The 19974-nt window shown below is 40.0% G+C and overlaps 1 protein-coding gene and 2 pseudogenes across 2 annotated transcripts in view; all 3 read right to left on the reverse strand.

Annotated features, from left to right (window-relative positions):
* ARL6 (ARF like GTPase 6) overlaps positions 1-19338 on the reverse strand; it is a 39694-nt gene extending 20356 nt beyond the window's left edge. Inside the window, exons 1-4 of the mRNA XM_086411232.1 lie at positions 18643-19338; positions 15387-15536; positions 3392-3453; positions 2132-2200 (exon numbers count right to left, since the gene is read on the reverse strand). Of these exons, the coding sequence (XP_086267358.1) occupies positions 2132-2200; positions 3392-3453; positions 15387-15509 (254 nt within the window). The 5' untranslated portion in view covers positions 15510-15536; positions 18643-19338. The remainder of the gene's footprint in view (positions 1-2131; positions 2201-3391; positions 3454-15386; positions 15537-18642) is intronic.
* On the reverse strand, positions 8930-11873 carry LOC147380152 (protein CDV3 homolog pseudogene; annotated as a pseudogene). The gene has a single exon (XR_015167319.1). The product of XR_015167319.1 is annotated as a protein CDV3 homolog pseudogene (transcript).
* Positions 12305-12793, reverse strand: LOC147380153 (anaphase-promoting complex subunit 15-like; annotated as a pseudogene).
* Positions 19339-19974: the final 636 nt, after the last annotated feature.

Below are 19974 nucleotides of genomic sequence, written 5' to 3' on the forward strand. Positions count from 1 at the left end.
TTCATATATTTACTAGACATTCATATATTTTTTGTGACTCACTTATTTCAGTCATAAATCAAGATTTTTAAAGTTCAATGTCATTAGTACTCACATGCATATAAAAAATAAAACAACTTTTTTTTACCATTGTCTGCTATCATTTAAAAAGATGAATGCATTTTATTATAGACATACATTACCAGTGGATATAGAAACTGATACAACTGGAAATATATATCAAGAGCTTTAAAAACATTCAGTCACGTTGAGCCAATAATTTCATTTCTGAAATTTATACTAAGGAAACATGAAGTATGACAAAGATTTATACAGTAATATGTTAACTGAAGAATTGTTTATAATCTTCCAAAACTGAGAACAATCTTTATGTCCAAAAACAGAGAAATAATTAAGCAAATTTTGGCATAGGAAGGAATATAAGAAAATATTAGGTTGCCATGAGAGTTACATTCTTTTTATGTTTTCCTGACTTATCAGAGAATGTTAAATGAAAACTATACAGCACATGGTGCATGCTTTAGAAGGCTCCTTTCTCAGTTATGTTAAATGTTATTTCAAAACAGAAGAAACATACTTAAAAGATATATTTTCTAAACATTTACTCCTTTCCCAATATGCACTCTTTATATCTTAGGCTTTATTACTTTTTCAAAGAGAAATATGCAAAAGCTATACAATAATTAACATTACAGGATCAAATGAATGACAAAGTAAACTTCCTTTATAATCTCATTAGTACCCAAATGCTATTGATGATGCAGTACATATTACACTAAGAATTTTCTTCTCTCTCAATATATAGTAAGCCTACATTTTTATTAAGAATAATTTTCTTTATATAACTGAGATATGACAAAAATATCATTATAAATAATTCTCAACACACATTCTTTCATATACATGTTTGCCCAGCAGTCCCAGTCATCTGTACTTTTCTGAAAGCAAAAATTATGGCTGGAGGGTATGAACATTTTTCATTTTAACAGATATTGAAAAATTACCCTAAAAAGATGTTACATTATCTGTAAGAGTAGCTTGTTTTGCCAACAGTAGACTTAATTAATCTTTTTAACCTTTTTTCAGTCTAATAGATTAAAATGTACTTGTTCTTTCACAATCAGAAAAATATAGCTACAGAAAATTTACTATTACTATAGATTTCTGAACAGTAATCATATTCAGCATTCCACCTACAGTGTATCTAAAATATTCCTGAATTCATTAACTTCTTCCAAAAAGATTTTAAAGAAAAAGAATGTTAAAATTGGAAAAAAAAATTTCCTTTAAATACTATTTTTTATGTAGTTTTACATTTTCTGTAATAAAAAATTTTTTAAGTATTAAATACATTTTTAAAAACAGTTGTTTACCAAATAATTGGAAGAGGAATTTAAAAAATCCTATACTGAAAACTCAAGTTGCCTTAAAAACAAAAATACCTCACATTTCCCTGAGAGAATTTAATGCAGAATACCACAAACATAGCATATTTGGATCCTAGCAACTTGATAGCTGTTAATCTGAAGTAACTGGTGAACACCTGATTTGCACATGCAGCAAAACATCTTGTTTAGAACTGCTTGTTGAACAAATGGATCAACTGTTGATGCTGCTATTTTAACTAAATTTATTCAGTAATTATATACTGATCTGTGTGCCCAGAATCATACTTGATCTTGAAGAAATAATCTGAATAAGAAAAAAATCCAACCCCCTTGATTATATGGTTATAAGATTAGAGAAAAATGAATGGTGAAGTACTGTGCCAACAATGGAGCCAGAATAATTGGGCATCTCCACAATAAATGGAATCTCCATAGAGGAGGTGACTTTTGAGCTAGTCCTTAAAGAATGAATATATCAACCTTAAGCTGCAGAGAAGTAGAGTAGAACGGGACATTAAAAACAGAGACAACAGAACATGCAAGGCCCAAGGTTATGAAGAATCTGAACCATTTGACAAATAATGTCAAGTATGATCATATATTTTTTAAAAACTTAGGATGTATACTTAAATTACATAAAAATAAACATTGCAACCTAGCCCACATAATCATTTGGATTTTTAATCACTACTTGTTGTTAAAATATAACCATCTAGTTAACCAACATTTGCAAACATACTTACTTATAATAGTGTTCCCAGAGATTTCTGTATCTTCCTTGACCTGACATGTCAAACACTGTAAAAGACAAACTATAAGACAAAACAAACAACAACAAAAATTATTACATTATAAGCTACTAAAACTTTAAATTATTATCAATCAAAGAAACCACCCTTGAGTATACAGTGTTCAACTTGGGCCAGCTTTCAAGTGCCACAGAATACATTTTTTGAATATAAATATGATTTTATAATAGTAACATATAAAAAATATATTTTTCTTTGCTAGTAAAATTATAATAGTCAGAACAAGGAAGCAACCTAGATGTCCATCAGCAGATGAATGGATAAGAAAGCTGTGGTACATATACACAATGGAGTATTACTCAGCCATTAAAAATATTACATTTGAATCAGTTCTAATGAGGTGGATCAAACTGGAGCCTATTATACAGAGTGAAGTAAGCCAGAAAGAAAAACACCAATACAGTATAACACATATATATGGAATTTAAAAAGATAAAACTCCAATACTTTGGCCACCTCATGCGAAGAGTTGACTCATTGGAAAAGACTGATGCTGGGAGGGATTGGGGGCAGGAAGAGAAGGGGATGACAGAGGATGAGATGGCTGGATGGCATCCCTGACTCGATGGACGTGAGTTTGGGTGAACTTTGGGAGTTGGTGATGGACAGGGAGGCCTGGCGTGCTGCAATTCAAGGGGTCGCAAAGAGTCGGACACGACTGAGCGATTGAACTGAACTGAACGATAACCCTGTATGTGAGACAGCAAAAGAGATACAGATGTATAGAACAGTCTTTTGGACTCTGTGGGAGAGGGCGAGGGTGGGATGATTTGGGAGAATGGCACTGAAACATGTGCATTATCATATATGATCGATGCATGATACAGGAAGCTCTGGGCTGGTGCACTGGGATGACCCAGAGGGATGGGATGGGATGAGGAGGGAGGTGGGAGGGGGGTTTAGTATGGGGAACACATGTACACCTGTGGTGGATTCATGTCAATGTATGGCAAAACGAATAAAATACTGTAAAGTAATTAGCCTCCAATTAAAATAAATACATTTATATTAAAAAAATTTTTAAGAAGAGTTTATCTGAAGAATAATCCAGAGATAGTAGTACGAGTATTTTAACGTCAGTGGGCTTCTGAAACAACAGATTCCTTTTTCTAAGAGTAGCAGGAATAACTAGATAGATCTAATACCATTTTTCACCCACAACTTCTTAATCACAAGTTTAATAAAATGAATTACCTAGACGATTTGAATTTCTGTATGCTGAATCCTATTGTTGGAACTATATCTTGAGACTGAGCCTTTAAGAAAAGAGACAAAGTTTAGAAATTTGCAATTACCGAAAATGCATTTTTCCTCAGGTTAAAAGTACCCAGTTTTTCCAATTCTAAAATCTGCCACTAAGAAGATGAAAGGATTAAACAAAATCATAATTTTTGCAAGGAGATCATTGTGTGTGAATTCTTTATAGAAGTTTAAGGTTTACTAATTATAAATCTGCATAATGTGTTGTCTTAATTCACATTTTGAGGCTTGCTGAAAGTTACCACCAACTTAAAATAGTTTCACAAGTCTCTTTTAGCTCACATATAGGACTTCCTAATCTTCCATACTTACTGAGTTTGCAAATGCTACAGAGGGGCTTCCCAGGTGGCACTACTGGTAAAGAACCCATCTGCCAATGTAGGAGACATAAGAGAGGTGGGTTCGATCCCTGAGTCGGGACGATCCCCTGGAGGCGGGCATGGCAACCCACTCCAGTATTCTTGCCTGGAGAATCCCATGGATAGAGAAGCCTGGCAGGATACTGTCCATGGGGTTGCAGAGAGTCAGACACGACTGAAACGACTTAGCAAGCAGGATGCGAGCTACAGAGGATTGTCTTCATGTCTAGATGGTGAATATATATGGTCTCTGCTTTCATGAATTTATAATCTAGAGAAGGTAAACAGCAATAAATAACTAAGATACCAATTGTGAACAGTGCTAAGTACAATGAAAGGTGATTGAGGTGGGAGGCAATGGGGTGGAGGAGGGTTAGTTTAGCAGCCTGTCTGAGAGAGGTGACATCTCACCCAGTAAATGTTAAGAAGGAAAAAAGCTATGACAAGATCTGGGCAAAGAACCACCCAGTCAAAGGAAATAGCCAGAGCAATGACTGCAAGGAAGGGAGGAACTCACCACTCAGGAAAAGTTGAAGGCCTGTATGTCTAAAATATATTTATTAAGGGAAAGACTGTATGTAACCAAGTGAGAGAGGTGGGGCCGTGGTGGAGATCGAGTGGAAAAGAGATTGCAAGAGGGCAAGAGTATAATGGGAGACCTGCTGACATGATCCACCGACAAGTAAAAGACCTTAAATTGGTAAGTTAACTTGTCAATTAAGTTAACTTAATTGTACCATCAAGACTTTCTCCTTTTGAATAGAAGTCCATTCACTTTCTGACCCAGATGCCTAGCAGTTATTCTTGACTCTTTCCTTTTTTTACATCCCCTATACAACAATTCTCTAAGCTTTACTGATTCTGGCTCACTAACTTAGCTTAGGTCCTCATCATTTCTTGCTTCAAATTACTAAAACAGCTCCTGATTACTCCTAACTGCTAATACACCATCTAAACAAGTTACTTTTCTAAGCCTGCGTTTTCTTAAATGTAAAATATATCATTACTACCCTTAACTCTTAGTGTTTTCATGAGAATTAAGTAAGCTAATTGATGCAAAATACCAGTGTCTGGTCCATAGTAAACACTCAACAAATGGTTGTTATCATTAAGAATTACACTCTCACTGATTTCAGTTTCATACCCCAGTCTTCTTCATACTGCCAAAAGTGTAACCTAAAAAAAAAAAATTCCCTTTTGAGTTCATCACGTTGCTTTCATGTAAAAAGAGGAGTAGAGGGAAAATTGCTGCCTCACATCATTATGTTCACTTTGGTAGTTTACTCCTGAAAATTTAAAATTCAAATGGAAAGACATAAGGTGAAAGGTCCCTGGAGCTTGGTCACCTTAATAGTAATGTGCTAGTGAAAAGACTTCCCAGAGCTGCCCTGATTTTGGCTTTCTGGAATTTGTTTACTCAGCTTTCCCTTCTATTCTGTGAGCTGCCTAGTAGTATTCTTCCAAAAATCTATCTCTTTATGTTAGACAGAATTTATTTCCTGTTACTCAGATTCTTACCTAATATCTTAGGGGTCCTTCACTGTACAACAAACTTTGGAATACAGAGTTTCCTAATTTTTGTTGTCCTAAAATACATACTGTTTTGATTTTATGAATTTTCATGTGCCAATGTGATAAAACCATCAGCTATTGCTATTAGGAAAAAAATAACAATAATAACAAAAAGTTAGCTGAACGTTTAAAGAAATCTCAGAAAACACAGCTCAAATGAGTAGCCTTGAACTATAATTCTAATCACTTAACTGTAATTAGAAATTGGCTAGCCTGTCCATAATCACCCAGTTTCTTTACAAACTCTTTTGTTTCCAGAGAAGCTACCCTTTAATTTGCTGTTTTAACAGGGATAAAATTAATCAACTTTCTTTTCTTCACTTCTAAAGTTCTAGTGGAAGATAATTAGAAAGAAGAAACTACACTAATTAATTAGGACAGGACAAGATATGTGAGCTGGTACTTTCAGATTCAAGTGTGATTCATTTTCCTCTAAAGAATCTGAAATAGTCTTCACTGATTAATTTCCCTCTGCCCTATTCAGGAACAAATACATTTGATGATTCTCTAAATTGGACAGGGGATGCTTACAAACCAAGTGAAGAGTGCAGGAATTATTACCTAAGTGTCTCAGGCCATCTGAGATAACCCAGTAATAGATCAATATCAGTAAGACTAGAACAAGGTTTCTAAGAGAGACCCTATTTGATAAGTTTTACTAAATCTGTTGAAAATGATATCCTTGGCACGATGAGTAATCATTCACTGCCAAAAAATGAAAATTAAAAAATCACTATCAGTCCATTTGTACAAAATTACATTTAACTACTAAGAAATATTCTAGGTATTTGGGAAATCCCATGGAGAGGAGCCTGGCAGTCTACAGTCCATAGGGCTGCAAAGAGTCAGACGTGTCTTAGCAACTAAAACAACATTATTGAACAATGTAAGATTTATGCTCTTATGAATTTAATTTTATGATGAAGAAAAATGTAATAAACAACTTATCAACTGAATATGTGAAGCAATTTCAGATTGTTTTAAATGTTAAGAATATAAAACTGGATATGATAGAATGAGAGCATTTATGTTGGGGAATGGGGCAAAAGTTAGAATTTTAGAAGATATTAATAGAGCACATCTCTTAGTTTGACAGTAAGACCAGATTCCTGAAAAGTTATCAGGTTAAAATTACCTCTTTTCTCTCCTTATCAGTTTAGAAAGGATCAGCAACCTTAACATATTAACAACAAATGAACATTAAGAGAGCTTAATATTAAAAACTAGTTTGGGCTCAGGAAGTATCTAGTTATCTAGAAACTGACTTTATCCCTCTGCAAAAACATATAAGAGACTATTTTACTATAAAATGAGACTTGTAATTTCTTTCAAGACATTTCCTAATAGAGGATCATAGATTTCTATTCAGTTCAGTTCAGTTCAGTTGCTCACTAGTGTCCAACTCTTTGCGACCCCATGGACCGCAGCACGCCAGGTCTCCCTGTCCATCACCAACTCCCAGAGTTTACCCAAACTCATGTCCATAGAGTCGGTGATGCCATCCAGCCATCTCATCCTCTGTCGTCCCCTTCTCCTCCTGCCTTCAATCCTTCCCAGCATCAGGGTCTTTTCCAATGAGTCAGTTCTTTGTATGATGTGGCCAAAGTATTGGAGTTTCAGCTTCAGCATCAGTCCTTCCAATGAACACTCAGGACTGATCTCTTTTAGGATGGACTGGTTGGATCTCCTTGCAGTCCAAGGGACTCTCAAGAGTCTTCTTCAACACCACAGTTCAAAAGCATCAATTCTTTGGTGCTATATTTTCTTTATAGTCCAACTCTCAAATCCATACGTGACTACTGGAAAAACCATAGCCTTGACTAGACGGACCTTTGTTGGCAAAGTTATGTCTCTACTTTTTGATTTCTATTACTCACCTTAAATCATTAAAAATAATATTTCTCATAGTGGATATAAGCTCACAAGAGACTGTTTTTGGGTTCAAAGGTAGGGAGGAAGCAAGTGTTTTATCTGTGCCTGGGTGACAGGTTTTAGGGCTTTAAGAAGTCCCATTTCAAGTGTCTTCTTGGCTATAATCACGAAGTTGTTTTTTTAATTTTTTTTTTTTTTTAAGTAAAACAACTTAATCTGCTCTCAGAAGGTAGAGGTCAATTGCTCTGAGGAGACAGGATAGTTGCCTAAAGATTAACGCTCAGAAAGTGGTGTCAGAAATTAGACGATCCCCTTAAAAATAGCCCTGGAGTTAGTCTAGGCTAGTTCCATAATTCACCAGTGGTAGCAGAGAGATGCATATGCTGGAAAACAAAAGATTAATTAAAAAGCCTCAGTAATTGGCTGCATGCCCAGATGTTCCTGAGGACTCTCCCTGACTAGTATAGTATGTTAGGCAGGGTCAGCAGGTCTTGCACAGGACTAGCCTGAAATTGGGATATTAGAATATTTTAAGATGATACACTGAGCTCAGGATGCCTCCTTCCCCTGCTGCCTCAAATGATCAATAATGTTTAGAGAAGAAAGCTGTTCCCATCCATATCAAAGAAGATTATTCCTAAGGTAATAACCATGTCTTGGGACAGGAGATCACTATACTGTTGGGGATGGTGGAAAGAGATAACATAATTTCCATTTTGTTCTTTGAATGTCATTTCTGCCAATCTGAGTACAGTAGGCACCAGGGGGCTGGCATACTTTGATACTATTAACTGTGGCTCTGGTTTCAATCATTTTGTACTTATCTGACACAACTTTTACAAAAAAATTTCTTTTGAAGATATTCCTTGATGTAGAAAAAAATGGCAATATCTCCTATAGAATAGTACCTTACCTGAAGAGCTTCCTTATAATCTTGTTCCCTTATGCCACCAGGCTAACCTGCAGAAGTGCTGCACATCACCAGCCACTAAGTTTCTTAATATTAGCCCAGGTTGATCTACTGACAGCCAAACCATCTGTGGAACTAATTATAGACCCACAGCTGAGTATGGTTCTCTAAATTCAATTTGGAGCCCATTCAAGTGGGTAGGGGAGAAGGCAATGGCACCCCACTCCAGTACTCTTGCCTGGAAAATCCCATGGATGGAGGAGCCTGGTAGGCTGCAGTCCATGGGGTCACAAAGAGTCGGACGCGACTGAGCAACTTCCCTTTCACTTTTCACTTTCATGCATTGGAGAAGGAAATGGCAACCCACTCCAGTGTTCTTGCCTGGAGAATCCCAGGGACGGGGGAGCCTGGTGGGCTGCCATCTATGGGGTCACACAGAGTCAGACACAACTGAAGTGACTTAGCAGCAAGTAGGTAGGTTGCTATATCTTCTTCTTAAAGACTGTTAAAGAAATTTATTACAATCACCTCAGTTAGGAGACAAACTTTTTAACCCGTTCCTTTCCTTATTGGTGAAATCTCTTTTCCCTGCTTTCATATAGAGAAGACTCCATTAAAACGACACTTCTAGCTACTCTATTTCTCCTCTCTAAATTTATTCCTCTTCATGGGTGGGGAGGACTTCTTTGATGTCTCAGTTTGTGAAATTGAAACAACCTTCTTGGTTCTGCCTCTCTCTCATTGAGAGCCACATGCTTCTTTTTTTTTTTTTCCCCCATATATTTACTTTGTATTGAATTTGTTAATGACACATAGTTTTTGCACTGCCAAACCATGCCTGAGAATTCAAAGAAAGAAATGGTACAATGGACAGCCTCATCCACCCATCATTCAGCATATTAAAACTTGATTCACGTGCACTTCGATAATTCCACATATCTTTTAAAAAGTTGTAACAAGGGTTGGGATTCTTAAGTCTCCTTGCAGGTCTTTAGATTTCTATGCCATTAAATAACTTTTCCCATATATTTATCTCAGTTCCTCAATAACATAACCCCCAACAAAATTTTGCTGGGAAAAATGCACTTTTCAGGGGATTTATGTGGCTCAAGGTCCAAGAGATTATTTGTTAAAAGATTTTTGTTTCCCAAATGATGTCTTCAGATTAACCAAGAATCCTTTGTTTTTCAATCATCCAACCTCTCCTTGGCTGGCTTAGCTACTCACCCAAGCACATCAGAACACAGGCATCCTGCCTGCCACCTCAAGTAACTCCAACATTATTGCCCAGATACACTTTGCAGGTTCCATCAGGTGATTCTGTTCGCTTCCCAGGAGTGGGATTCCTGCATTGACACTTTTATCAAGACTCAACTCCTAGAGGAAAATGCTCCCACAACAGGATAGTTTTACTCACCCATTTGCTTTACTCTTGCCAGTAGCAAGTCTGCAACTCCTACATGTGGCAAAGGGATTTTATTATAGAGAAACCCAGACTCTGCATCAAGTGGTCACATGCCACTTTGAAATATTTCTACTGAAGATATAAAACTAGGAAATTCAGACTATCTCATTAGACGGAAAGACTTTTCAGTAATCCTGGGTAGCATCCTGGTGTCCCTTTTCAGGACTAAAAATTACTGGATGGTTTAAGCTGTAATTATTAAAAACAGAAGTGCTACATCACCTGTCTTTCGCCTCTGACTCTCCAAAATGATCAACTTAAAGACATACCAAAAGATTGATACCAAAGCTAGGCTGGGACAATCACTGCATCTACAGAATACCTAACACCTTAAATGTTTGGGCACAAGAGCATCTGGAATTCTTGTCAAAGATCATGCAAGATCTGTGAAACTTAAGTGTATTTCAGGTTGAGGTTCTGCTCTTACAGCTTTGAATTTGTAAGGACAGGACAGTGACTCCCTTGGCCTGAGTAGAAACTAAACAAAGTCTTTCCACCAGTTTACTATACAATTTAGACCTGATTAGAGGAGGCTTTAGCAGCACCTGAAGTAGAGCCCCCTGCATTTACTGCCCTTTACATTAAAGGCCATTTAGTTCCACTCTAGGGATTGGCAAATTCATGAGACATTTCACAATTCCAATGCATACTTCAGGTTACTAAGCTAAGCAATATGCTCTGTAAAAGAACTATTCCAAGTGATAGCAAAAAAAAAAAAAAAGCCTTAATATGGAACACAGAAAAAGCATTACCCAAATAACAAATTACTAAAAGAAATAAGATTCTTCCCTCCTACCCCTTTCCCCACTTGGTGACCAAAGTTTGAATTTAATTTGTGGTTACCTCACAATACAACTCAAAGTTTTAAATTATAAATCAGAGCCCTATAGATTTTCCAAGCACATCAGTTGAGAGCAGCATGTTCTAGGAAGTCTAATCCAGCCACAGTCCACCTCAGAGTGTTCCTTATAGATGGGGCACAGGACAGGTTAATTAAGGTCACTTAAATCTTCATCTTTTATTAAAGCAGATCAGAACCCAGATGGCTGACTTTCTGCAGGATTTCTGATAGGAATCCAGTAGAGCTGGTTTCAAGTTTCACATCGATACTTAATAGCTGTAACCTTTTTATCCAGAAGTTGTGATCCACATGAAGTCCACAATGAGTGCAGCAAATCTGAGGTAGTCAACCCTTAGGAAGGCTCAGTATTTCCAGCTTTCTACATGCTTGGTAGTGGACTGCAGGGATGGGTGCGTGTCACTATAGATTTCTGGTGGTCCTTGTGGTGCTTTCCTTGTTGTGGTCAACCTGGCTCCAGGAGGCCTATACACACCACTAGTCATTGTTGGTTCTGGGGTTTCTGTAACAACTACTGGAGCAGGAGGTACTTGTACTAGAGCAGTTTTATTCCAAGGGCCTGAAGATTTTTCTACACCACCACCACCACCTCCACCTTCTTCCCAATTATCACTTGGATCTTCTCTCTTTTCATCTTCTTCCTTTTCACTTATTTGCATTGCTTGAACTCTTAGGCCGCTGTAATCAACTTCTTTTTGCTCAAATTCTTTCTACTCATCTTCCTCCTTTGTCACAACCTTGGTGGCGGCCCCAGGGCCAGTGGCCCCCAGGCCCGCGGTCCCGCTATCGCCTGGCCGGGTCCCCGCGCCTGCCCCACCGCCCACTGCGTCCGTGGCTCCACTGCTCCCACCAGCGCCTCCCGCCGCGCTCGCCGCCCGGTTGCTCCGCTCCTTCTTCTTTTTATCTCTCTTGGCGAAGAAGTTGTCTAGGTTCCGCTCCTCCGTCTCAGCCACGGCCCCGGCCTCCTTGGCCCGGATGGGTGGGGCCGGCGGCGGGCCAGGCCCACTGGGGCTCCGAGCTCGGGGTAGAGGCCGGCTCGGGTCTCAAGCTCCTGGGCGCAGCGACCCACATGCTTCTTGAAACCATGCATTCTCATCTGTTCTTAACCATGCAGTAAACCTAGACAAGCAGGATCTCTCCCTGAGGAGGAAAGCTTGAATTCTGGGACATGAATCATAGCTCAAGAGAGTGTTAGCAAGTCCTCTGCTGCTGCTGCTGCTAAGTCACTTCAGTCGTGTCCGACTCTGTGTGACCCCATAGACGGCAGCCACCAGGCTCCCCCGTCCCTGGGATTCTCCAGGCAAGAACACTGGAGTGGTCTGCCATTTCCTTCTCCAATGCATGAAAGTGAAAAGTGAAAGTGAAGTCGCTCAGTCCTGTCTGACTCCTAGGGACCCCATGGACTGCAACCTACCAGGCTCCTCCATCCATGGGATTTTCCAGGCAAGAGTACTGGAGGGGGGTGCCATTGCCTTCTCCGAGCAAGTCCTCTGGCCAGACCTAAACCTTGCCCTCCAAAATTAATATTTCAATAAAACTGCTATGTTTTTTAAAATCTCTGACTTTAGCACATCTATTTCAGCTGATTCCCAACTTGATTGGAGAGCCCCTTAAAACTCCTAAATTACCTTTTTTTTTTTTTTCAGTCCTGTGTCTTTATTAAAGAAAGTTAGAAAGAAACTAGATCTGACAAACAATGGGTGACGTGCTGGCTAGAAGGGAGGGTGCTGGGCTTAGGCCCGGGGGATTCAAGGGCAGACTGATGGCCTGGGAGGGACCAAGAAGATCAGGTCCTGGCAGCAGCTGAGGAAGTGCCCGAGGATGAAGATTCATGGGGGTGGGTGATCAGCTGGTTCTGCAGGGGGTCCAGGGCGGTCCTTGGACCCCCTTTCTTGAGACCACCCTTTCTTGTCTACCTAGATCATCCATTGGTCCTGATCCTGTTCGTTGCCTTCCATGTCCACCTCATTGACCTCTCCGTCATCAGGTGACTCATTGTAGTCATTCATCTCATCCATGTCCTGCATGTCCTCGTCATCCTCTGAGTCCTCTTCACTGTCCTCGTCGTCATCTTCATCTTCCTCTTCCTCGTCGTCATAGTGCTCTGAGGCCGGCTTGCCAATAGGTACCAGGTTGTTGTCTTTCTCTGCAATGCTCTGGAGCCAGGCCTGATGCTGCTGTTCTTGCTGCTGCAGCTCTGTCTCCTCCACACAGGGTCGATCCAGATTAAACCACAGTGTCTCAGTCACACGGGGGTAAACAGTGAGGGGAACAAGGTGGACATGGCTCTCTCGAGGAAGCGGCCAATGAGTTGGAGCGCTTTAATGTTAAGGGGAGTGTGAGCAGGCAGCTCCTGAGGAGGCGGATCAGGAGAATGGGGTTTCTCTGGGGTAGGGAGGGAAGGAGGGACGAGGAGTCCTAAATTACCTTCTAACTCTATTTTCAACTTCTTATCCCAGCTGTCTCAAACTAACTGCCATCTGAAAATACACCAGTAGTTAGTTGTTTCACATGGCAAACTCTCCCATGTAGAAGAAGGGAATGATGACCTCAAGAAAAGAAATGATGGCATTTTTGTAATTTGAGAGCAATCTCAAATTAAACAGAAGTGAAAATGAAGCTGTTGGGGAAAAGGCGGTGGGGGACAGTAGGAGTTCTCATTCTGCCCAACCTGAAGCACTATTTGGAGGCAATGAAGTCCACTTTCAATTACCATATTTAGGAGCAATGCTTCCTACTATTCAGCCTGTCAGTCATCAAGAGCACCAGTTTCCTAATTTTGAACCATCTGCTCGATTTATGGTGGGCTGCTGTCTATGGGGTTGCACAGAGTTGGACACGACTGAAGTGACTTAGCAGCAGTGGCAGCTCAATTTATATGCAGGCTATATATTTTTTCATCAACATTTTCCATTGATTGACTAATGGTTTTTATCTACATAAAAGTATTTACAACTGTCAATGTTAACTGTTTACCTCTATCCACTCTCCTAATCTTTCATACTTTGTTGTTGTTTAGTAACTAAGTCATGTCCGACTCTTTGCAACGCTATGAACTGTAGCCTGCAAGGCTCCTCTGTCCATGGGATTTCCTAGGCAAAAATACTGGAATGGGTTGCCATTTCCTTCTCCATAGGACCTTAACAACCCAGGGATCAAGCTCACTTCTCCTGCACTGGCAGGTGGGTTCTTTACCACTGAGCCACCAGGGAAGCCCCTCTTTCGTACTTACAGGACCCCAATTACTAATGGAAGCAGCAATATGTCCTGCTTTAAAAAAAAAATCCAGCCTCATTTACAGATAGGGTAGCCAGTGAGGTGAAAGAGTCATTAGTTGAGGCTTCTGAGTAAGCTCTTTAAAGAGGACTTATTTGGCAGGAAGACTTATTCTTTTGCCTTGTTCTTTTCTCATCTCTGCAACTTAGGATATAGACAGCATATTAAAAAGCAGAGACATTATTTTGCCAACAAAGATCCATCTAGTTAAGGCTATGGTTTTTCCAGTGGTCATGTATGGATGTGAGAGTTGGACTATAAAGAAAGATGAGTGCTGAAGAATTGATGCTTTTGAACTGTGGTGTTGGAGAAGACTCTTGAGAGTCCCTTGGACGGCAAGGAGATCCAACCAGTCCATTCTGAAGGAGATCAGTCCTGAGTGTTCACTGGAAGGACTGATGTTGAAGCTGAAACTCCAATACTTTGGCCACCTGATGCGAAGAACTGACTCACTGGAAAAGACCCTGATGCTGGGAAAGAGCGAAGGCGGGAGGAAAAGGGGACAACAGAGGATGAGATGGTTGGATTGCATCACCAACTTAATGGACATGAGTTTGGGTAGGCTCCAGGAGTTGGTGATGGACAGGGAGGCCTGGCGTCCAGCAGTACATGGGGTCGCAAAGAGTCAGACACAACTGAGCAACTGAACTGAACTGAGGATAGTTAACTAAGATGGCCATGTGGAGATTCTGAAGACCCTGAAGAAAACCAGGCACTAAGGATAGCAGAGAGGAAAGATGGAAGATGCCTGGACCATGCAGCTGCCACACCAGCTCTGGAATATTTATTCTGGACTCACTGAGATGACAGAAAAAGAAGCCTCCATCTTCAGTCCACTGTTATGTCGGTTTTCTTTATATACAGCAGAACCTAACTGTAGCTTATACTTCCCAGATGGAACAGTAGTAAAGAATAGGCTTTCCAATGCAGGAGGCACAAGAGGTTTGATCCCTGGGTGGGGAAGATCTCCTGGAGTAGGAAATGGCAACTAACTCCAGTATTCTTCCTTGGAAAATTCCATGGACAGAGGAGTCTGTCAGGCTATACTCCATGGGGTTTCAAAGAGTTGGACAAGACTGGGCACACAGCACAACTGGGTACACAGCACAACATAACTCATACATTATGTGGTGAATGTACTAGCTTATACATATATTTCACTTATTTAAATAATACATTCATGTATTGATGACTTACATGACTTAAAGTCATCTTGCTTGCTACTACCGATATGCATGTAACACTATTGGGAACGGCTAATTATCCATAGAATCTGTAAAAATGATCCACCTTTCCCTTTGTTTTGCTCCTCTTGTAAAGAGAAAGTCAAAACGAAGGCAATGCTACCTGAATGTAAACTCCACAAATTTTTGAAGAGCTTTTGTGAAGAAAAGGCATTTGGAAAATATTCCAGTTTAAATAGTCAAGATTTACCTACATATCAGCATAAAATACACTTCACGTTATGGCTGGCTGATACTTATTACTTTACTAAAGGTATCACAAATTTAATAAGATTTCATAATGTGACAATGAAGTTGCAATGACAGACAAAATAACCCTCCATTAGCTTTCTTTAGCAGAAAATATATAATGTATCTAACAAATATACTTACATTTGAAGGTTTAAGTTTATTAATGATTGTTGTTTTGCCACTATTATCCAGCCCAAGGCACAAAACATGAACCTCCTTCTTTTTGAGGCCAAGCAAGCCTGAAAGTCTGTCTAGCAATCCCATAATGTGAGGCAAGGATTCACAAATCAGCTGCAAGTCAAGGGAAAAAAAAATTAACACAGGCACCTTAAATATGGAGAATATAAGCATATGCATACCAAATTTTCAGAATTTAAAGTCAGTGATATTGTGAAAACCATGTCAATGTAGCTTTGCATTTAGTAAACAGAGTTTAAGCTGATTAACAGAAAGGAGTCTTAACTGAAATGCAGATTGGCAGCTAATAACCCCTAGCAACATAGAATAATGCCTTTGAAATAAATGTACATTTCTTATTGTAACTTATAATACTTAAGAACAAAATGTGGTTTACTTAATATCCTATGGAGTCTCCCATTTGTGATACTTGAGAACATCTGCAGCCTTTTCTGGAAATCTGGAAATGTATGGGTAGTGATGTTCACATGGAGCCTGCTGCTAAAATAGAAAGTAGAAGGCAGACCAGAATAACAAAAAAACTGAAATTTTAGGCTGCCTCATTTGAGTCCACTGGTTAAATCTTTTTCTAAAGCTAACCCCATTGTTGCATTTTGCAATAATATGAAGTAATAAATATTAAATTCACCATTTTTGTTTGCTGACTATATTCACTTTAGACAGAAACAAAAAATCCTAATTGATACATTCATCTTAACTTTTCCTTTGTCCTTACATATCTTGGTATTTTTGTAAGTCAACACAAATCCATTTGGGAAGGTTATGTATAAAACACACACATACACACAAACTGAACCTTAATACATTTTTGTTTCTTTGAAATTATAACTTATATGAAATATTCTGTTAAGTATTTTTTAAAAGAATTTTAACTAATGTACTAGTGAAGAATATGAGCGTAAATACCCATCTTACATTTTAATCTCTTCTCAAATACTATAAAAATTTCCTTGTTAATCTGTTCTGAAGTTAATTTGTCCCTGAAGTCCCCGTTCAAAAATCCTTCAAATGCAAACTTTCAAAAAAACTCCATCAGCAATGCAAATGTGTAAGTATTTTGATGTCAAGTAAAATTACTGATGACATATGGCTGGCTATGTGATAACTTTATGGCTATTCATACTGTTAGATTTAGACTTCAAATCTCCCAAAGATACTTCCTTTGGGTAAACCACTATCCCAGTCCCTCAAAACATTAAAATGTGGTGGGAGAAGAGAGATACATACCCCTTTTGGCAGCCCTCAACTGTGGCAGGGACTGCTACAGCAGTAACCACTATATACCTGTATTCCAAACATTTCCTAATACTCTCCAAACCACCATTTTAAAAATTCTCTAAATACTAGTCTCATCTCTATCTAGAAACTTGCCATCTTACAGCTCCTTCAGTATTTTTTATTCCATACCAAAAAAGGCAAGACCATACCTTGAAGGATGTGAGGATGCAGCAACTTGAAGTAAGTTTCCAAGACAACTACATCTGAAAGGGGGCTGCATCATCAGTTTCGGTTAGGCCCCTTCAGGGATCATTATGGACAGAAATTTCAAAACTGAAATTGGAAAATGATGTGCAGAAGGGAGGGTGCAGTGCCCTAACCAAACACAGGGCCACAGTTGTCTTACCCAAGGGATGGGTTTCATTTGAGATATTCAGCTTGTGCTGCTTGAATTGACTTTTCTTGTGGTAGAGATTCAAATCTCACTCAATCCATTCCTTTAAATCTCAGCTTAAGCATAGGCATTTGTAGAATCTACTTTAAGTTAGCTTTTTGATATCATCAAACAATTCATACAGATCATTTTAATTTAATTTGCCATTACTCACTATGCTATTAATTATACTAAGCATATTGATATAGTCTTGTATCTTGTTTTTCATTTCTGATAGGATTTTGAATACTTTAAAAATATGACCACTTCTTGTATCATCCCCCTCTGAACAGGGCATTGATTGTTAAAAGCCTGATATCTGAATATTTGTTTTTTCACAGAACTATGGATTTTGATTTTCCGTTCCCTTTTCCTGGATTATCAAACACCTGATGCTTGTCACTGAAATGCTTTGGGACACACAATTTAAAAAAGAAGTCAGCTGTTCTAAAAGATATAATTACATTTATTGAAGTTGCTTTGTAAACAAGTATCACATAGTCTTATATATGCTTCTATTTTTTAGTAATTATACATTTTTATAAATTTACTTTTTGCATGTATGAAATAAGGAAATAAAAGATAACAGTTTAAGTCACTCAATATTCATTAGCCATGTCCTGGGTGCACAGGAGGAAATGCAATTAGAGTCCTAGAGCCATGATTCTCAACCCTGGTTGCACACTGAAGCCAACTAATTGGATTAGTATTTCTGAAGATGGCATCAGGGCATCCGTATTTTAAAGAACCACACAGTGTTTCTGACGTAGAATCACTATTGAGAATGTGAGACTTTTAGAATAAAGTCTAAAATTTCATGCATAGCTTTTAAACTTGTACACAATTTGGCGCCAATCCACCTTTTCAGTTCCTTATCTTACTCTTTCCTCTCTATGCACACCAGACAATCAAATTCCCTTAGCTGTTATCCGAGAAACAGCTTTTTTTTTTTTTTTGGTCGCGCGCGGGGCATGACGATATTAGCTCCCCAACCAGGGATGGAAGCTGTGCCCCCTGCAGTGGAAGCGCGGAGTCTCAACTACTGAACCGCCAGGCAAGTCACAGAAACTGCTTTCTAAAGGACTTTTAAAACTTGTTGCCAGAAAAATCCTAAAGAATTTGGATGCTATCGACAGTTAAGAGCTTGGAAGGTAGGCTATAGGGAGAGAGGAGTTGAGCAAAGGAAACACCGTGAGAGGTACTTTGTAACTCTATAAAAATGTTTTCAGGGAGAATTACAGAACACTCTTCCTAGCCCCAATAAACATTTTCATTCAGCTTTCAGTTTTTGATGGTGAAATTTCAATTACACTTTCTACACAGCAAACAAAAAGGCCCCAATTGGGCAGTGTTAAAATCATCCAATAAAACAAAAATTCACCCAAAGCAGTTCAATGAGTTTTCTGAGCCACCAGCCCACTTTTTTTTTAGTCCTCACACATTAGAAACAACTACACGGAGTGAAAAACATGAAGGAGCAATTCTAAAACTGGTGGGGGCGGGGACTGCAGGCGGCTCTGGACACAAACATCGGGGTTGAGGAGATACCTGCTCTTTGCGGTTAGTCTTGTGGGCCCGGGAGCTGCTGAAGAACAGGAATGAACGCACTCGCTCGTCTCCGTCTCGGGGATGGGAATATGGTGCGGGGGTTCTGGGTACCTTTCTTTCTAGGCCTCCACAGAAAGGATGCCTGGACCAGAGCAAAGCCGCCTCCGCAAGTTGGGTAAAGGGGTAGTAGTCTCTTCCTCAGCCCAAGTATCTGCGGCTGGGCAGGCGCCTAGGTGCGTGGCGTTCCCACGGCAACCGGAGGTTCTTCCGGTCCAGAGCCACGCCTCCTCAGAGGTCTTAGCGCGTCTGCCGCCTTGCTCCTGTTAAACGGATTGACGAGCTTCCCAAAATGCCTGAGGAACAGTGAGGAGTATTAAAGAACTGTGAGCAAGGGTGACGGGTTGAACTGCCGCCTCCTTGCCAGGAACCGCGCAGCCCCGCTGTGGAGCATGATGGGAGTTGTAGGCGCGCGCATAGCCTGCTGGGAGGTGCTTGGCGTCCGCGTGGGCCAAGGGCTTTTCTCTCAGTGCGCTCTCCCCGCCCTTTCGGGAATGTCAGTCTCAGGGATCAGCGCTCCCTGCTGCGTCGGGGGTACAGAGGAGTGTGGATTTCCGTGGAGCACGGGCGCAGTGTGGTGGCGACAACTGCAGGACCCAACTGTGCGCTCTAGGGCGAGGAGTGCAGGGGAATTGCCTCGTTGCCTAACGCATCCACCCTCTTCCAGGCTCTGCGAGGCCTCAGGTCCAAGAGTCCTGGGGAAGCAAAACTGTTCACGTGAGCAGGGAGAGGAGATAAACTCACAGGCATTTTTCGGCAAAGGAAGTCTGCCTGTAACCGGGCTACTGAGCTGTCTGATCTCTAGAGATTTCCATGAGGCATAATCTCTTATGATTAGGTTACAATCCCCAGAAGCAAATCGGCAGCTGGTCCGGAAGGGAATCAGTAGCTTGAACGCTTAAAGTTAGCTACCCTCTTAAGATGCTCTGGAGTTTTACAGTAATGGACTTCCCTTGTGGCTCAACTGGTAAAGAATCTACCTGCAATGCGAGAGACCTGGGTTTGATCCCTGGGTTGGGAAGATACCTGGAGAAGGGAAAGGCTACCCACTCCAGTATTCTGGCCTGAGGAATTCCATGGATCCATTGGGGTCACAAAGAGTCGAAAACGACTGAGAGTCTTTCACTTTCACTTTAGCAAACGGATTCATCTTTGTTGGCCATGAATATGAGATTATTTCCCCCCTCCAACTACCTGGTGTTATGTTTACTACCCGACCTGTTCTTTGGCTTTTCAATTATTTTGGCCTATAAAGTGGATTGCGTGCGTGCGCAC

Source organism: Bos grunniens, chromosome 1, assembly GCF_055505025.1.
Source record: "Bos grunniens cultivar Pamir isolate PY7600 chromosome 1, Bosgru_T2T1.0, whole genome shotgun sequence".
Taxonomy (NCBI): Eukaryota; Metazoa; Chordata; class Mammalia; order Artiodactyla; family Bovidae; genus Bos; species Bos grunniens.